At 43.7% G+C, this 17,500-nt stretch overlaps 1 protein-coding gene and 1 pseudogene across 4 annotated transcripts in view; both read left to right on the top strand.

The window, feature by feature from the left end:
- Nucleotides 1-3,129, top strand: part of LOC139928272 (far upstream element-binding protein 3-like) — a 23,644-nt pseudogene extending 20,515 nt beyond the window's left edge. The window contains exons 16-17 of the transcript XR_013505065.1: nt 135-232; nt 984-3,129. The product of XR_013505065.1 is annotated as a far upstream element-binding protein 3-like (transcript). The remainder of the gene's footprint in view (nt 1-134; nt 233-983) is intronic.
- A 10,947-nt stretch (nt 3,130-14,076) lies between these two features.
- LOC139916332 (PR domain zinc finger protein 12-like) overlaps nt 14,077-17,500 on the top strand; it is an 8,427-nt gene continuing 5,003 nt past the window's right edge. For all 3 annotated transcript variants that reach the window (XM_078284999.1, XM_078285000.1, XM_078285001.1), the window contains exons 1-2: nt 14,077-14,308; nt 17,125-17,190. In XM_078284999.1, the coding sequence (XP_078141125.1) occupies nt 14,077-14,308; nt 17,125-17,190 (298 nt within the window). The remainder of the gene's footprint in view (nt 14,309-17,124; nt 17,191-17,500) is intronic.

The raw sequence follows: 17,500 nt of genomic DNA on the forward strand, positions 1-17,500 counted from the left end.
GTCTGCCTGTCTGTCTGCCTGTCTGTCTGTTTCTCTGTCCAATATTTGCCTGTCTAGCTAATACTCTCTACTTTGTCCTCGCATTCATTTTTGTGTGTGTTTCTGTGTGTGTGTGTGTGTGTGTGTGTGTGCAGGTCAGTCGTCTCAGCAGAGTTCGGTGCCAGACTACAGCGCAGCGTTAGCAGAATACTACAGACAGCAGCCCTACCTGTGGAACCCCGCCCAGATACAGGTCTCACACACACACACACACACACACACACCTAACCCCGCCCAGATACAGGTCTCACACAACACACACACACACACACACATCTAACCCCGCCCAGATACAGGTCACACACACACACACACACACACACACCTAACCCCGCCCAGATACAGGTCTCACACACACACACACACACACACATCTAACCCCGCCCAGATACAGGTCACACACACACACACACACACACACACACACCTAACCCCGCCCAGATACAGGTCTCACACACACACACACACACACACACATCTAACCCCGCCCAGATACAGGTCACACACACACACACACACACACACACCTAACCCCGCCCAGATACAGGTCTCACACACACACACACACACACACATCTAACCCCGCCCAGATACAGGTCACACACACACACACACACACACACACACCTAACCCCACCCAGATACAGGTCTCACACACACACACACACACACACCTAACCCCACCCAGATACAGGTCTCACACACACACACACACACACACCTAACCCCGCCCAGATACAGGTCACACACACACACACACACACACACATCTAACCCCGCCCAGATACAGGTCACACACACACACACACACACACACACACCTAACCCCGCCCAGATACAGGTCACACACACACACACACACACACACACACACAGTTAGACAACACTGTGTCTGAACTCTGGCTACACTTCCTGTCTGATGACATCATTTCCTGTCTCTGTAGGATCACTAGAGGCTCCTCCCCACCGGCGAAGGCCTCGGACGGTCGTCCACGGCGACCGACTCGGGGTTTCCTAGCAACGCTCTGCCGCTTCCTCCTTCCTTTTGTAGAGAACTAAGGATTAACTGAAATCATGAACTCTTTCTTTCTGTTTTTTAACCTTACAGTTGATATTTTGTCGGCAGATTTTTTGGACTAGCCTCCGGTCTCCAGCGCAGACCTGGTTTTTCTTTTTGTTTTTGTTTTATTTTTTATCAAACTTGAACTTAAAGATGTATCAGTGTGGCTTTGAACAAAAATCCAGTATAATCTATATTTTGTCTAGTTTTATTTTCCAATAAAAACGGTATAAGGCTTAGCAGTCTTGAGTAAGAAAATCAGATATTATTATTATTATTTTGTTTATGATAATGTTTTAAAGCATGCGTCAGATTGTGTGTGTTGACTCTCAGTTGTTTTGTTTTTTTTTTTGTTTTTTTTTTGCGTAGAAACGTTTTAATGGCGTCGGATGGAAATGTGTTTTACCGTCGGAGACAAAGTTGTTTTGTACTAAATCCTCGCTGGTGTTCGGTCATCGTCTAGTTTTACTGTTCAGCATCATGGAGCTGTTTTGGTTTGATGATAGTTCTTATTCCTGTATCTCTGATTCTTTAGTTTTTATGATGTAACGATGAATAAATGACGATTTATAATGAGTTTCTAAGCCGGATCTCTCTGTGGTCGAACGCTCGCCCTGCAGCTCCGGCTCCTCCATCTTCATTACCAACAGGGAAAATTAATATTTCCTAGACAGTGAAACATTATTATTGTTAAAACTTATTTCTACCTTGCTGATTCTGTTTGTTGAAGTGTTTGAGCTGAACAATGAAGTTATGGATTATTCTAGAGGTGTGTGTTGCTGAACGGTGTGTGTGTGTGTGTGTCTGTTAGCTGAACGGTGTATGTGTGTGTGTGTTTGTTAGCTGAACGGTGTATGTGTGTGTGTGTTTGTTAGCTGAACGGTGTATGTGTGTGTGTGTCTGTTAGCTGAACGGTGTGTGTGTTTGTTAGCTGAACGGTGTGTGTGTGTGTGTGTCTGTTAGCTGAACGGTGTATGTGTGTGTGTGTTTGTTAGCTGAACGGTGTGTGTGTGTGTGTTACATGGACTGTGTGTGTGTGTGTGTGTTGCCTGGGCAGTGTGTGTTGGACCACAGAGAGGTTTGTCTTGTGAGGGATCCTGTTGAATTGAATCTGGTTCTGCTCTGTATGTGTGACGATAATAATAATGACGACGATAATAATGAGTTCTCCTGTACAGGAGTCTATTTAAATCTGTTTATCCATGATGAATATTCAGTTTGTCAATAAGAGAATATGGTTTATGTAAATTTCCACTCTGGCGGGTGCTCTCCAGTTAAAAATGTACTTTGTTATCCTGTTCAAATGATATTGTTGTTTAATTCACATGTTGTGTCACCGATTGCAAAGAAGCTGAGTATGTGTTTATATTCTCAAGACTGCTAGGCTAACTGTCTCTCTCTCTTTTCTCCTGTCTGTCTCTCTCTCTGCCTGTCTGTCTGTCCGGAAGCCGCCTTGTTCAAAAGTCTGCGGGATTCGTCTTTTTTTTTTACGCGTCTTCAGACCGGGACGCGATTACAGCGCGTCAGCGTCGCCGCTGAGCGTTAGCGGCGGGCGCTGGGACGTCCCGCAGCCTGTTGGCACGGCGCTTCCGGGGCGAGGACGGCCGTAGTGACGGGGTTTCACTCCCCAAAACACACAGGAGCGGACGGTGACCCGCCGTCCGGTCCCAGTTCCAGGGGCGATGCGGGAACCGGCGAGGCCGCCGGACCCGACCCGGTCCCCGGCCGGTCCCCCGTCTCGCCTCCGGAACCCGGACCGGACGGAGCGCGACCGTCCGCTCCTGGTTAGATCTTCCTAGTTCCCCCCTCGTCCCGCAGGGGAGATGGGGTGCGTTTGGTTTCATGGTTTCTGTTGTTTTTCTAATGGACAGACGTCCTAACTGTAACCTGCAGATTTTTCTATTAGATTCTATTGACAGATAGAGTTGTGTATGAACCCGAGCCACGAGACTGTCGCTGGCCGAGGAAGAGGAAGATGAATGATGATGATGATTAACATGAGGGCTAATAAACAGGCTCATTCTTTCTGACTGCTGCGTCTTTCTCTCTGGATGAAACTCACACAACACCAGCTGAAAGCTTCCTCAACACTTCGATGTTCAGTACTGATCATATAAAATATGTGGAACCTCTGATATGTGGAAGAAAAAACAAAACAAGAAACAATTTCACTGAATTAAATTCAACTTCCTCAACGGACCCCAAACCTGATCTGAAGACCAAAACAAAGAGAAACTCCTGTGACATCCTGATCTGTACAGCAGCAGTAACAGTAGGGGAGAGCGGGGTAAGTCGTCACGGGGGCAGGTTGTCTCGCTGGCCTTATTTCAGAGCCAAAAGTCCAATTACCAAAATGTTCACTTTCTTAATCAGAGTTTAGCTGCTGAACAGTCTGAGGGGGGGGGGGGTTATTTTACCTGGTGGGAGGTGGGCGTCGTTTCTGAGATGAAGTTCTGTATGTTTCAGTACAAGAGCGTGTTTTTCTTTTTGTTACCTCTGCCAGGTTATGTTTTCAGTGCCGTTTGTCTGTTAGCAGGATTACAGAAAAACTACCGGCCAGATTTTCATGTAACTTGGTGGAAGGGTGTAGCGCGGGCCGAGGAAGAACCCGGTACATTTTGGAGCGGATCCGGATCCGACTCACGAACAAGCGATAATAGCACGAACCTTGGAGGTCTGCGCTCTCCGAGCTCTTCTAGTTTAGTCTGTTTACTTCAGAGGAAATGAGTTTTGTGCACAAACACAGCACACTGACATGTGACAACATGCCCTGACATGGGGTCAGTTGTCACAAGTTGTCAAGTGGAATTTCATCAGTAATAACTTTTTCTTCCAGTAAATTATTCAAAATGTAAAAATGCAGATTTTTAGAGAAGACCTTAATCTAGCTAGAAAAATATATCTCATATCTCAGTAGTGACACTGCTGAGAAATACAGTAGAGAGTAAAATGTGTGACAACATGCCCCGCTCTCCCCTAACACTTGTGTTAGTAATCATTTTATTTTCCCTTAATACTCAGATCTCAGATCAGACTGACCGCAGGTCAGATCAGACTGACTGCAGGTCAGTCTGCTGACAGCAGTCGGACCCTCAGACTGACCTCAGACCTGCGGTCAGAACAGACTCATTATTTATGACATGAAGTGTATGATTTATCATTTATTCATGTTCCCAGAGCGACGGCAGCTCTGAGACAGATGGTCTGACAGACTGATGTCATCTGTCATTAAGACCGTACTGTAAACACACACACACACACACACACACAGTCATTAGGACCTTACTGTAATCACACACACACCTCCTGACCTCCTGGGATCAATTGAACACCAAGGAGCAGGATGGAGGAATGAGAGGATGGAGAGAGAGAGGGAGGGAGGGGGGAGAGAGGAGGATGTAGGAGATGGATGGAGGGATGAGAGGATGGAGAGAGAGAGGGAGGGGGGGGGAGAGAGGAGGATGTAGGAGATGGATGGAGGGATGAGAGGATGGAGAGAGAGAGGCAGGGAGGGGGGAGAGAGGAGGATGTAGGAGATGGATGGAGGGATGAGAGGATGGAGAGGGGGGGAGAGAGGAGGATGTAGGAGATGGATGGAGGGATGAGAGGAAAAAGACATCAGGACTTCTATTCTCCATTCTCTATAGATCTTCATCACATGACGCCTCAGAGACTGTAATCCACAAATCAGACTTCAATACAGGAATACATGTTTTTTAATTCCAGCAGGTTCCACAGGAACAAAACTGAGTTTGAGGGTTTTTGAAATCTGATACCAATATTCTTGGAGTGAAGCTGCCTATTTTGTCGATATTCAATATCTAAAATTTGGCCATTTTTATGCAAAAAAAAAAATCCATGTATTCAGTGTTTCCTCAGGATTTTTCTTCTTGTCAGGAAAATCCTCTGAAACATTTCGAGCATCATGGGAAACTAAAACTCTCCACTGAAACCATGATGATGATGATGATGATGATGATAAACATATTCATCATACTGTGTGGAATCTGATCAAAATGTTCTGAGCAAAAATGTTTTTTAATGCAAAAAAAGAAATCACATATCTATCTACTGTAAAGTATTTAAGGATCTGAGCATCGTTCAATTAAATCAATACAACATGCAGGATTAAAAAAATACTGAATAAATTAATATATTAAATAAAAATAATAGAGTGTGAAGAAAAATAGAGAAAGAAATCAAAAGGAAATAAATGAAAGGGAGAAGAGGACAAACGACAGAGAAGTTAAAACCTCTCAGGATTTCTTTACTTCGCTGTTTTCTTTTTCAGAAAAGCAACAAACTTCATATAGAAACTGAAGTCTATAAAATCAGCAGATGTGAGCAGAATTCATGAATGTTGCATTTGTATTGAAGAATAAGTTGATATTGTTTATTGATAAGTTGGAGTCGTCTTTAATTACAACATCATATATATAACATCATCAGTAGTAGGAATTATTCAGAAGTGAGATGAGCAGCTGCAGTGTTTCCTCGAGGTAAAAGGAATAAAAGGAATCAGGGTTTTTTCCATTGTGGCTTTAAATTGATCAACAGTTCAGCTGATCAATGCTGATCAGACCTGCAGGGTAGAAGATGAGTTGTAAACATCTCATATTAGATATCAGAGTTTACATTCATATTCTCCAGTTAAATGTTTTGTCCTGTAGGTTCAGTGGGTTTGGTTTCATTACAGCAGGTTCATTTGTTCTGTTCACAGTTTGATCTGCTTGAAAATCAAGAGAGAGAGAGAGAGAGAGAGAGAGAGAGAGAGAGAGAGAGGGAGAGAGAGAGAGAGGGAGAGAGAGAGAGAGGGAGAGAGAGAGAGAGAGAGAGAAAGGGAGAGAGAGAGAGACAGACTGAGAGACAGACAGAGAGACAGACAGACAGAGAAAGAGAGAGAGAGAGAGAGAGAGGGAGAGGGGGGATAAGAGAAGAGAGGAGGAAGGACAGGATGGAGGGAGGAGAGAGAGGAAGAGGAAGAGAGAAGGAAGGATGAAAAGAGAGAGAGACAGATGGAGGGAGATAATGGCTGATGCAGAAATCAGACTGTAGACTCCACTGTTACTGGCAGGGAGGTGTGTGTGTGTGTGTGTGTGTGTGTGTGTGTGTGTGTGTGTGATGGGGTGCAGAGCAGAGTGTCAGCGGTCATAAAGTACAGGAAAGAGCTCTGTAAGTACAGATGAACTGTGTGTGTGTGTGTGTGTGTGTGTGTGTGTGTGTGTGTGTGTGTGTGTGTGACCCTGATTAAAGATTAAAGTAATGGTAATTTGGATCAGGTCCAAATGGTTCCCATGAAGCAACAAGACCCGATAAGAGCAATAAACACACTGTCTCTCTCTCTCTCTCTCTCTCTCTCTCTCTCTCTCTCTCTCTCTCTCTCTCTCTCTCTCTCTCTCTCTCTCTCTCTCTCTCTCTTAGTCAACTAATATTAAAGACAAAACTGCAGCTCTCTCTTCTCACAGAAGATAAATCTAAATGTATACAGACTTTACAGTTTCTGCTTCTGTCTCCATGATGGAGGAACATGTAGAACTGTGTTAGTTAATAAAGTGTAAATCTGTAGAACTGTGTGTTAGTTAATAAAGTGTAAATCTGTAGAACTGTGTGTTAGTTAATAAAGTGTAAATCTGTAGAACTGTGTGTTAGTTAATAAAGTGTAAATCTGTAGAACTGTGTTAGTTAATAAAGTGTAAATCTGTAGAACTGTGTTAGTTAATAAAGTGTAAATCTGTAGAACTGTGTGTTAGTTAATAAAGTGTAAATCTGTAGAACTGTGTGTTAGTTAATAAAGTGTAAATCTGTAGAACTGTGTGTTAGTTAATAAAGTGTAAATCTGTAGAACTGTGTGTTAGTTAATAAAGTGTAAATCTGTAGAACTGTGTGTTAGTTAATAAAGTGTAAATCTGTAGAACTGTGTGTTAGTTAATAAAGTGTAAATCTGTAGAACTGTGTGTTAGTTAATAAAGTGTAAATCTGTAGAACTGTGTGTTAGTTAATAAAGTGTAAATCTGTATGAAGCAGCTAGAAGCAGAGAGCAGCTGAGTCAGCTTGTTGTGGTGTGGCTGTAGATCCATTCAGTAACGTTCTCAGTAAAAGTGAATAGTGTGATAAGGTGGATTTGGTTACTGTGACACAGTAAACTGTCTTGTCTTTAGCCCTAGTCTCTACTCCAAAACACTCCAAAACACACTAGCCACCAGTCACTAGCCACTGGTCACCAGCCACCAGTGACTAGCCTCCAGCTACCAGCCACCAGTCATTAGCCAACAGCCATCAGTCACTAGCCACCAGTCAACAGCCAACAGTCATCAGCTACCAGTCACTAGCTACCAGCCACCAGTCACTAGCCAACAGGCATCAGTCACTAGTCACCGGCCACCAGTCAACAGCTACCAGTAATCAGCCACCAATCACTAGCCAATACCCATAAGTCACTAGCCACCAGTCATCTACCACCAGCCACCAGTCACTAGCCATCAGCCACCAGTCACTAGCCACTAGCCACCAGCCACTAGCCACTAGCCACCAGTCACTAGCCACCAGCCACTAGCCACCAGTCACCAGCTCCAGTCACCAGCCACCAGTAATCAGCCACCAGTCACTAGCCAACACCCATAAGTCACTAGCCACCAGCCACCAGTCACTAGCCATCAGCCACCAGTCACTAGCCACTAGCCACCAGCCACTAGTCACCAGGTACCAGTCACCAGCCACCAGTAATCAGCCACCAATCACTAGGTACCAGCCACCAGTCATCTACCACTAGCCACCAGTCACTAGCCATCACCAGCCACCAGTCATCAGCCACCAGTCACTAGTCACTAGTCACTAGCCGTCACCAGTCTCCAGCCATCTGTCATCAGCCTCCAGTCACTAGCCAACAGCCATCAGCCACCAGTCACTAGCCACCAGCCATCAGTAACAAGCTACTAGTCACCAGCCACTAGCAACTATCAACTAGCCACCAGCAACAAGTGGCTAGCCAAATACTAGCCAATGTCGGCTGTGACTAATCAATCACTTTTAGAATAGCCTTTTCTATTCTACAATCCACCAGTAGCCACTGTGGCTAGTTGTGTCTGGTAACCAACACAGTGCTGAACAGTGTTTTAATCTGAGCCATATGTCTGTCTGTCTGTCTGTCTGTCTGTCTGTCTCTCTCTCTCTCTCTCTCTCTCTCTCTTTCTGTCTCTCTCTCCTCAGAGTTAAGCTCCTCCCCCAGCCTGCTATCAATTAACCTGCCAATTAGTCTCATCATCAATTAGTGCAGCTCCATTAGTGCTGCCTGCAGGTCTGTGCCATCTGCCTGTCTCTCTGCCTGCCTGCCTGTCTGTCTGTCTCTCTGCTACACTGACTGTCTCTCTGCCTGCCTGTCTGTCTGTCTGACTGTCTCTCTGCTACACTGACTGTCTCTCTGCCTGCCTGTCTGTCTGTCTGTCTGTCTGTCTGTCTGTCTGTCTCTCTGCCTGCCTGTCTGTCTGTCTGTCTGTCTGTCTGTCTGTCTCTCTGCCTGCCTGTCTGTCTGTCTGTCTCTCTGCTACACTGTCTGTCTGTCTGTCTGTCTGTCTGTCTGTCTGTCTGTCTCTCTGCTACACTGTCTGTCTGTCTGTCTCTCTGCTACACTGACTGTCTGTCTGTCTGTCTGTCTGTCTCTCTGCTACACTGACTGTCTGTCTGTCTGTCTGTCTGTCTGTCTGTCTGTCTGACTGTCTGTCTGTCTGTCTGTCTGTCTGTCTGACTGTCTGTCTGTCTGTCTGACTGTCTGTCTGTCTGTCTGTCTGTCTCTCTGCTACACTTACTGTCTGTCTGTCTGTCTGTCTGTCTGTCTCTCTGCTACACTGACTGTCTGTCTGTCTGACTGTCTGTCTGTCTGTCTGTCTGTCTGTCTGTCTGTCTGACTGTCTGACTGTCTGTCTGTCTGTCTGACTGTCTGTCTGTCTGTCTGACTGACTGTCTGTCTGTCTGTCTGTCTGTCTGACTGGTTTACCGACTAGAAACAGTTTTCTCAGTAAGACTACCTCCAGAGAAACAGATGGTTCCTCTGGGTTCTCTGGTTAGAGTTATTGGTTCTATATGGAACCTAAATGAGTCAAAGAACCCTCTGATTGGTTAGAATGAAATAAACCCAGTGTGGTTCAGAAAAAGATATTAATTCTGCTGGTTTGGAACATTTAATATGTTCTTAAATATTCCTTACAGCACCATAAAGGTTCTATGTAGAACTACTTGAGCATGGTTCAGAATAACCCGCTTCCTAAAGTGGTTCTACAGCTCCACAAAGGCTTCTGCTGTGGAATGTGAAGAACCATTTCTGGTGCTCCACGGAACCTTTTTGTTACGAGTGACGCACCGTCTGTTCAAAATATACAAATTGTCCAAAAAATAAAAACTATGAAATATATTTTGGACTCTGGAAATATTTTCTTTCTGTGTGGAAACATAAAGCTGCAGGATCAAAATATATTGACGCACTAAAATGAAAATCATCATGTTCAAATACATGTTTTATTTAATAATTTGAAACAAATCTAAATTTATTCTGAAGCGTGAAATGTATTTTCCGCGGTGAGACTGATCAGCCGACAGAATGTCAGAAATGTAAAATATAAATATAAATATGTTATACAGTGAATCTGTTTCTGTCTCTGCGTTTTATTCACCTGAAGCTCTGCATCCAGATCTGCTTTGAAAATTAAACTGAAATATTATTAATGATCATTTCTATCAGAAAAGCGTTTGACATGCAGACGCGTTTTAACAGGTTCGACCGCACAGAATAAATATGGAATTAACGTTTTAATATCTGCTTTTAACACATTTGTGGCTCCTTGTTTTGATAATAATTTTATATTGCATGTTACTATTATAGCCTACATCAGTAAATTGTTTAAGATATTACTATATATTAATAAATACATAAACATATTAGGGTAAATTAATAAATATCTTAACATATTATAGCCTACATGAATAAATGCTTGTGATATTACTGGTATAAAGTAATGAAGAGAACATTTCTGTTCTAAATGAACATTGCATCATCAGGTTGGAGGTTAAAGCAGATTTACGCAGAAGGATGAAGCGCTGCGACCCGCGGCGTTAGGCTACAGGTGTATTTGCATATTTAAATATTATAATGTGTTTGAGGCTAATAGAAACATTTAGAGCGCGCGGTAACGAGCCGTTAATGTGATGAAAGCCGAGGCGGTGAGAAACGGCCGAGCGGCGCGGACGAGAGTTTGATTTGATCCGCGAGCAGCTGAAAGAGATTTGGTCCGTTAAAGGATTTTTAAAGAGGATTATTAGCGTCGCTGCGAATAATGAAGCTGCGGCGGAGCGGAGGGTCCGAGAGAGAGAGAGAGAGAGAGAGAGAGAGAGAGGGAGAGAGAGAGAGAGAGAGAGAGAGAGAGAGAGAGAGAGAGAGAGAGAGAGAGAGAGAGAGAGAGAGAGAGAGAGAGAGAGAGAGAGAGAGGCGCTGCTGGCATTTGGGCGCATTCCCACCACCTCTCCCCCTCTCCTCTCCTCTCCTCCTCTCCTTTCCTTTACTCCTCCTCTCCTCTCATCTCCTCTCCACTCCTCTCCTCTCCTCTTCTCCTCTTCTCTCCTCTCCTCTTCTCCTCCCTCCATCCCTCCATCCCTCCTTCCCTCCTGCAGTGTGCCAAAGCGTCCCGTCTTGTCTTTACGCGTGCCAGTCACCTGCCGTCCCTCCTCCTCCTGACTTCCCGTCGTCTTTTCGGGACTAAAGGAGTTTCTTATTGGCTCTGTATTGTCCTGAAGAGGAGGACATCGGGACATATTGAGTGTGTTTTGTGTAAAAGCTAATTAAAGCATGTCCTGCACAATAAAGACGCGGCTCCTATTAAACTCCGCTCGCCCCGTGGCTCCGCTGCGGCAGCCAAACTCCCCGCTCTCCTCTCCTGAAAAAAGAAAGAAAGAAAGAAAAGAAAAAAATCCGCCGTTCATTGAGTCAAATCAATTGAAAAACATTTGCAAATCTGCCATTATTCCTGGATTTTCTCTCCTTTCTGTCGGGACAAAAGCCGCAGCCGCAGCTTGCCGCTTTGTGCCGCGGAGCCATGAATGCCAGATCCATTACGCACGGAGGAGGACGAGCGTGCACGGCGAGCCGCGGGGACGCCGCCGCGCCGGAGAGCGGAGATCAAGAAAACATCGGCAGAAACCGATCTGGAAGAAAAACACAGCGACATGAAATAAATCAAATCTAAAATCCCTGAAATAAATCAATCTGCGGCTCCGGGCCCGCTCAGCGGACGGTCCGGTGGATCAGACCCTCGGTCACCGAGCGGCAGATCAAAGACAGACGGTCTGCTGGTTCTGGTTTAATTAAATTAAATTAAATTAAATTAAATTAAATACAGAGTCTTTAATTCAGTCGCCACCGCCGCCGCTCTGCTCTCATTCCTCCAGACTTTTCATTTCAGATTTACTGAAACATAAAATATTTCCAGATGAACAGGCGGAATTTGTTTCTTCTTCTGCAGCTGATAAACTGTTTTAAATGTCGGAATTAATATTTAATATTTTCTGCAGACGGGTGCAGTTCGGCCTCAGTGAATCAGGACAAAACATTTTTCTTTCATTTCATTTTCTGACCACAAAATAACTACATATGAAATAATTGATATTAAATATCCTGCTGTCGGTTATTATATTCTGTTTTATATTTTTCAGAGGAGTCAGATGAGTTTGACCTGATGTCTCGTGACGGAACATGAAGCTTTTTCATCCTCTGCGCGTTTTCTGAAACTTCTGAATTTCACAAATCATTTTCATTTAAAATGTTTTTATTGAATTTGAAGCTCAAAGTTTTTCCCGCCGGTTCATTTTTCACTTTCTGTCTTTTTTCCTTCAGTGGAATTTTTCATTTTAAATCAAATTTAAATTGTTTTGTTTATGAATTAAATTCAATTAAATCCTTATTTATGAACCCGCGCGACTCTCAACTGACAAATAATTACAATAATAGAGTCGCGTGTGTGTGTGTGTGTGTGTGTGTGTGTGTGTGTATGAGTGTAGGCTACGTTACAAATGGCAAATCATTACAATAAGGAGACGTGTGTGTGTGTGTGTGTGTGTGTGTGTGTGTGTGTGTGTGTGGTGTGTGTGTGTGGTGTGTGTGTGTGTGTGTGTGGTGTGTGTGTGTGTGTGTGTGTGTGTGGTGTGTGTGTGTGTGTGTGTGTGTGTGTGGTGTCAACAGGAGCGCGCTCTGAGTGGCGACAATAAATGTTTAAAAGCTCATAAATACAGATCAGTGTGAAAGAGAGAATAATAATCCTGTTGAGAGACGACAGGAGGAGGGGGGGGCGGGGGGGGGGGGAGGAGGGGGGTGAATGGAGGGATGAAGAAAGCAGCTGTTGTCTTGGTAATCTGTCCTCTAATCTGTTTTCCTGCTCTGTCACTCACTTTCTCTCCATCTACACCTCCTTCCCTCTCCTCCTCCTCTCCTCCTCTCCTCCTTTCCTCCCTTCCTCCCTTCCTCCTCTCCTCTCCTCCTCTCCTCCTCTCCTCCCTTCTGAGGAACCTGTCCTTTCACACATTCCAGTGGTGAGAACGAAAGAAAGAAAGAAAGAAAGAAAGAAAGAAAGAAAGAAAGAAAGAAAGAAAGAAAGAAAGAAAGCCTGTTTCTCCTTAAAATCTGAATTTCCTTCATTTGAAATCTTCAGCCTGCATCAGTTTTCCCTCTGGAACAAACATGAATATTAAATATTTAAATGAGAATGAAAGCATCGTTCATCAGTAAAGTGTTAAAGCTTCAGCTTCCTGTTTCATTTCTTTACATTCTTCTTCTCTTGTTAAAAACGAGAGAGAGAAATCTGATCCTGAATCAGCAGCGAAACTGTTTTAGGAGGAAAACTCACTGAATTCTACTGAGGATTATTATTACTGTTGTTGTTTTGTTGTTGTTTTGTTGTTGTTTGCTCATTAATTGTTAATTGATTGTCTTTCCGGTGTCACGAGCCGTTTAGCTGCTGGCGCGCGAGCAGATCTCAGTAAACGCGGCCAACAGCGCGTGGGGGACACACACACACACACACACACACACACACAGAGAGAGAGAGAGAGAGAGAGAGAGAGAGAGAGAGAGAGAGAGAGTCTCATCTACACACACACACACACACACACGCTTTCTCGTGCGCATTGACAAGCACGTTCTCTCTTTACCACACACACACACACTCTCTCTCTCTCTCTCTCTCTTCCACACACACTCCTCCCTCCTCAATATAAAAGTGTTAGAAGGAGGTGATTAGCGGCTCATTACACCAACAGACAGACAGGCAGACAGGCAGAGAGACAGACAGGCAGAGAGACAGACAGACAGACAGACAGACAGGCAGAGAGACAGACAGGCAGAGAGACAGACAGACAGACAGACAGGCAGACAGACAGACAGACAGGCAGAGAGACAGACAGGCAGAGAGACAGACAGGCAGAGAGACAGACAGACAGACAGACAGGCAGACAGACAGGCAGGCAGACAGACAGACAGACAGGAGTCTATATAAGCGCCGCTCTGCCCGGACACACACACTCTCCTCTCTGATCGGAGCTTTACCAGCCGCGTGTCATGCTGACGAACTTTAACATTTCACTCTTTTATTTTTATCACTTCAACTTAATTTGAGCAATTTGATGCTTAATTTTAATTTTTAAACAATTTTACCAACTAAAGGAAGAAGCTGAAATCTTGCAGAGCGGAGTGACGCTCAATTTATTCCTTCAGCCTCATTTGAATTATTTTCATTAAAAAGAAACTTCCCAACAACTGGAGGACGATAAAGAGATATTTTTGATTTTTTTTCATTTTGTCAGTTGATTTTTTTCCTCCTCTCCGCGGCCGCGGCTGTCTGTATCCTCCCGGCTCCAGCTGCAGCTGCTGCCCGGCCCGCGCGCCGCGCCGCGCCGCTCCGTACCGCTCCGCACCGCACCGCACCGCACCGCACCGCCCGGGCATGGGCTCCGTGCTGCCCGGCTCCTCCCTGGGCCTCAAGCCGGGATTCAAACCGCAACCTCTGTCCCTGGCTGACGTCATCACGTCGGACATCCTGCACAGCTTCCTGTACGGCCGCTGGAGGCACGTGCTGGGCGAGCACCACCACCACCTGCACGAGGACCGGACCGCCCCGAGCGCGAGCCCCAAGACGGCCTTCACGGCGGAGGTGCTCGCGCAGTCCTTCTCTGGAGGTCAGTGACGTCACATAAATTAATCAATTAACTTTTCGATTCAATTAGGTGTTAAGTGACCTCCAATCAATTAACTGTCTTTTAGATGTTTGAGGGGTTTTAATTTTGACTTGTCAATTAATCAATTAACTTTTGCATCAGTTTGTTGTGATCAGAAAGCAAATATCAATCTAATCTAATCTAATCTAATCTAATTTAATCTAATCTAATAATCGAATCTAGGACTAAACTGTGTTTAACCTTTATAAACCTTTTCACCCTGAGAACCAATTAATCAATTAACTTCTTGGTTAATTGTCAAGTGAATCAACCAATCAACCTTCTGTTTCAGGGTTCTAAATTTCTTCACGGCTCCAGACTGAGTGACTGTGCTCCGTAATGTAAAAATAAGGTTCTTCCAGGGTTCTCTGGTTGGGGTTAGTGGTTCTATATGGAACCATAGTGACTCAAAGAACCCTCTGATTGGTTCAAATAAAAAAAAAATAAAAAAAAAGGGAAATCAGAATGTTTGGTTCTTAAAAAAATCTTAAATCCTGCTGGTTTGTTCCAGAACCAGAAGGTTCTGCTGTCAGACGCCTGGAGAACCTTTTCCTGTTAAATACACACAGAACCTTTTTCCTACAAGCGCGTCATTAAAACACTGTGGAGCTGGTGACCTCTGACCTCCAGTCAGTCAACATCATGACGCAAATAAACACCGATATGAACAAAATCAGTTCTGTTTTCAGAAAATAATTCATGATGATTCTCCTCATATCAGTTTGATGTTTCTTCTTATGAGTTCAGGCCTTGTTGGTCATTTTTCTATCAGCTGTAAAAGAAGATGAACTGATCTGTAAATATAAACATTCAGTTCAGACGGGTTCTCCCTCCAGAACAGAGTCCAGAACAGAGTCCAGAACAGAGTCCAGCTGAGTCCAGTCGAGTCCAGTTTAATTAACAGTTAATAAACAGACCAGAGAATAGAAGTCTGAGTCAGATGTGACTCGACTAAACATGACGAGTCTCTTCATTAATTTGCAATTAACAGCTGAACTAATTGACCGTTAATTAAGCGTTAATACAGCTCATTAACAGTGTAATAAATGAACTGTCTCGCTGTTTAAAGAAACGCAGCGGGTTTCCTCGCGGCCTGATTCCCGGACTGAATGACTCATTTTAATTTCTACTAAATATAAAAAATTCGTTTGAGTTTCTGCTGAAATTCGTTAGAAATAATTTCAGTCAAACAGAGTGAATTTATTTAATATTCGCTGATCCGTCGCTTCATTTCTGCTGATTATTCTTCTTCTCCAGTCTGACTCTCTCGCGGGGATTTTTCTCTCCGTGTTTCTTCACATCTATTTTTTTTTAATCTAAATCTATTTATTTTCCATCGTGTGAACACGAGCTGCTGGACTTCTCAAAGCGCTTAAGATTTCTCCTGATGGCATTTATTATGTTTTTAAATTCGGATAATCTTCCATCTATTTATCTCCGTAGAAATCTGTTTAGTTCCCGTCCGGAGCGTGAAACAGGTTGTGACTTAAAGAGGAGATTATAGAGGGGGGGGGGGGGGGGGGGGTGGAGAGAGAGAGAGAGAGAATTTAGTCTTTTTTTCTGTTTCCCTTCTTTCTTCTGGCCGCCCTGGACTCTCTCTCTCTGCCCCCCCCCCCCCCCCCCTCTATAATGAACCATAAAGTTGATCCTCTCTCTCTCTCTTTCTCTCTCTATATCTGTCTCTCTCTCTCCCTCTCTCTCTCTCTCTCTCTCTCTCTCTCTCTCTTTCTCTCTCTCTCTCTTCAGGAACAAAACCTCGTCTCTGTCTGAATTTACTGCTGCTGTTTCCTGAAAGCCGTCATGAATTTAGAATTAGACATTTTTCTTTTCTCTGGTTCTTTATGGAGGGGGGGGGGGGGGGGTAATGGAGGGTATTGAAGGAGAGAAAAGAGCGTTTAACCCCGTTCTTTCTCTCTCTCTCTCTCTCTCTCTCTCTCTCTGTATTCTTTCGGTTCCTGCTGTTCTTCCTGACACATTTTTTCTGCATCATAATAATATTTTCTATCAGTAAAACTAAACTTTCCTCCCAGCTGCTCTGAAGCTCTCAGAACAAAACTTGCTCTTTTGTTGCTGATGTTTCTGACTGGAAATTAATATTCAGTCAGTAAATTCAGACTTCGTATGCAATCCAGAATTTTGTATTATTGTAATTTTTGTTCTTGTTGTTTTATTTTATTTTTATTTCTTTGTTGTTTTTGTTTTGGTTTCTCTCCTCCCATATATCCAACTCCATCCAATTTTGTGTAATTGAGCGTATTTATTCTTATCTAACAGTTCTATTGAAACTCAGTGTATATGTCACCATATTGTTATGCTCTAGTTACTTTAATTTGAATTTTTTATAATGTAGTTTGGGTTATAGGTACGTAATATCTGTAACGATATCTGTCTATTGTCATGTTGGTCCCTAATAAAAATAATTATAAAGTAAAGTCAGACTTCAATTTACCATCAAACTAGTCTGAACTGTTTCACTGCTGTAACAAGCTGCAGGTCAGAGGTCAGAGGTCAGGGTCTGGAGCTGTGTGTGTGTGTGTGTGTGTGTGTGTGTGTGTGTGTGTGTGTGTGTCTGCACATCCTCACTGCTGTTATTATTTCAGTCATATATTCATTCTAGTGTTGTGATTTCTCTTATATTCAACGCCACTGCAATATTCTTGTTTATATTCTCTTTTCTCTGCTGTATTTTTGCTGTTCATTATTTTTTCCTTTTGATGAAATGTTTTTTGGAAATAAACTCAGTGACTGAGTAACGTCCCGTGTCCTCGTCTCCTCAGAGGTGCAGAAGCTGTCCAGCCTGGTTCTGCCCAGCGAGGTCATCATCGCCCAGAGCTCCGTCCCAGGTGACAGATCTGCTCTCTCTTCTCTTCTCTACCTTTTACCTTGTTACGCTGTTCTGCTAACCTGACAGAACAACAGACAGAACAACAGACAGAACAACAGACAGAAGCCCCTTTCACACACGCAGCCTGTTCTGTAAAAGTCTACTGGAACTGTTTAGTTAGTTTAAAGGCTTCTTTACAGGTTTAAAGGTTTGTAGCTGTGAAGATTTAAACATTTGAAGATTAGAGATCTAAAGGTTTGCAGGTGTCACATGTTAAAGGTTTAGAGGTTTCAGTGTTTAAAGATTTAAATGTTTAAAGGGTTAAACCC

This window comes from Centroberyx gerrardi, chromosome 8 (assembly GCF_048128805.1).
Source record: "Centroberyx gerrardi isolate f3 chromosome 8, fCenGer3.hap1.cur.20231027, whole genome shotgun sequence".
In the NCBI taxonomy this organism is placed as follows: Eukaryota; Metazoa; Chordata; class Actinopteri; order Beryciformes; family Berycidae; genus Centroberyx; species Centroberyx gerrardi.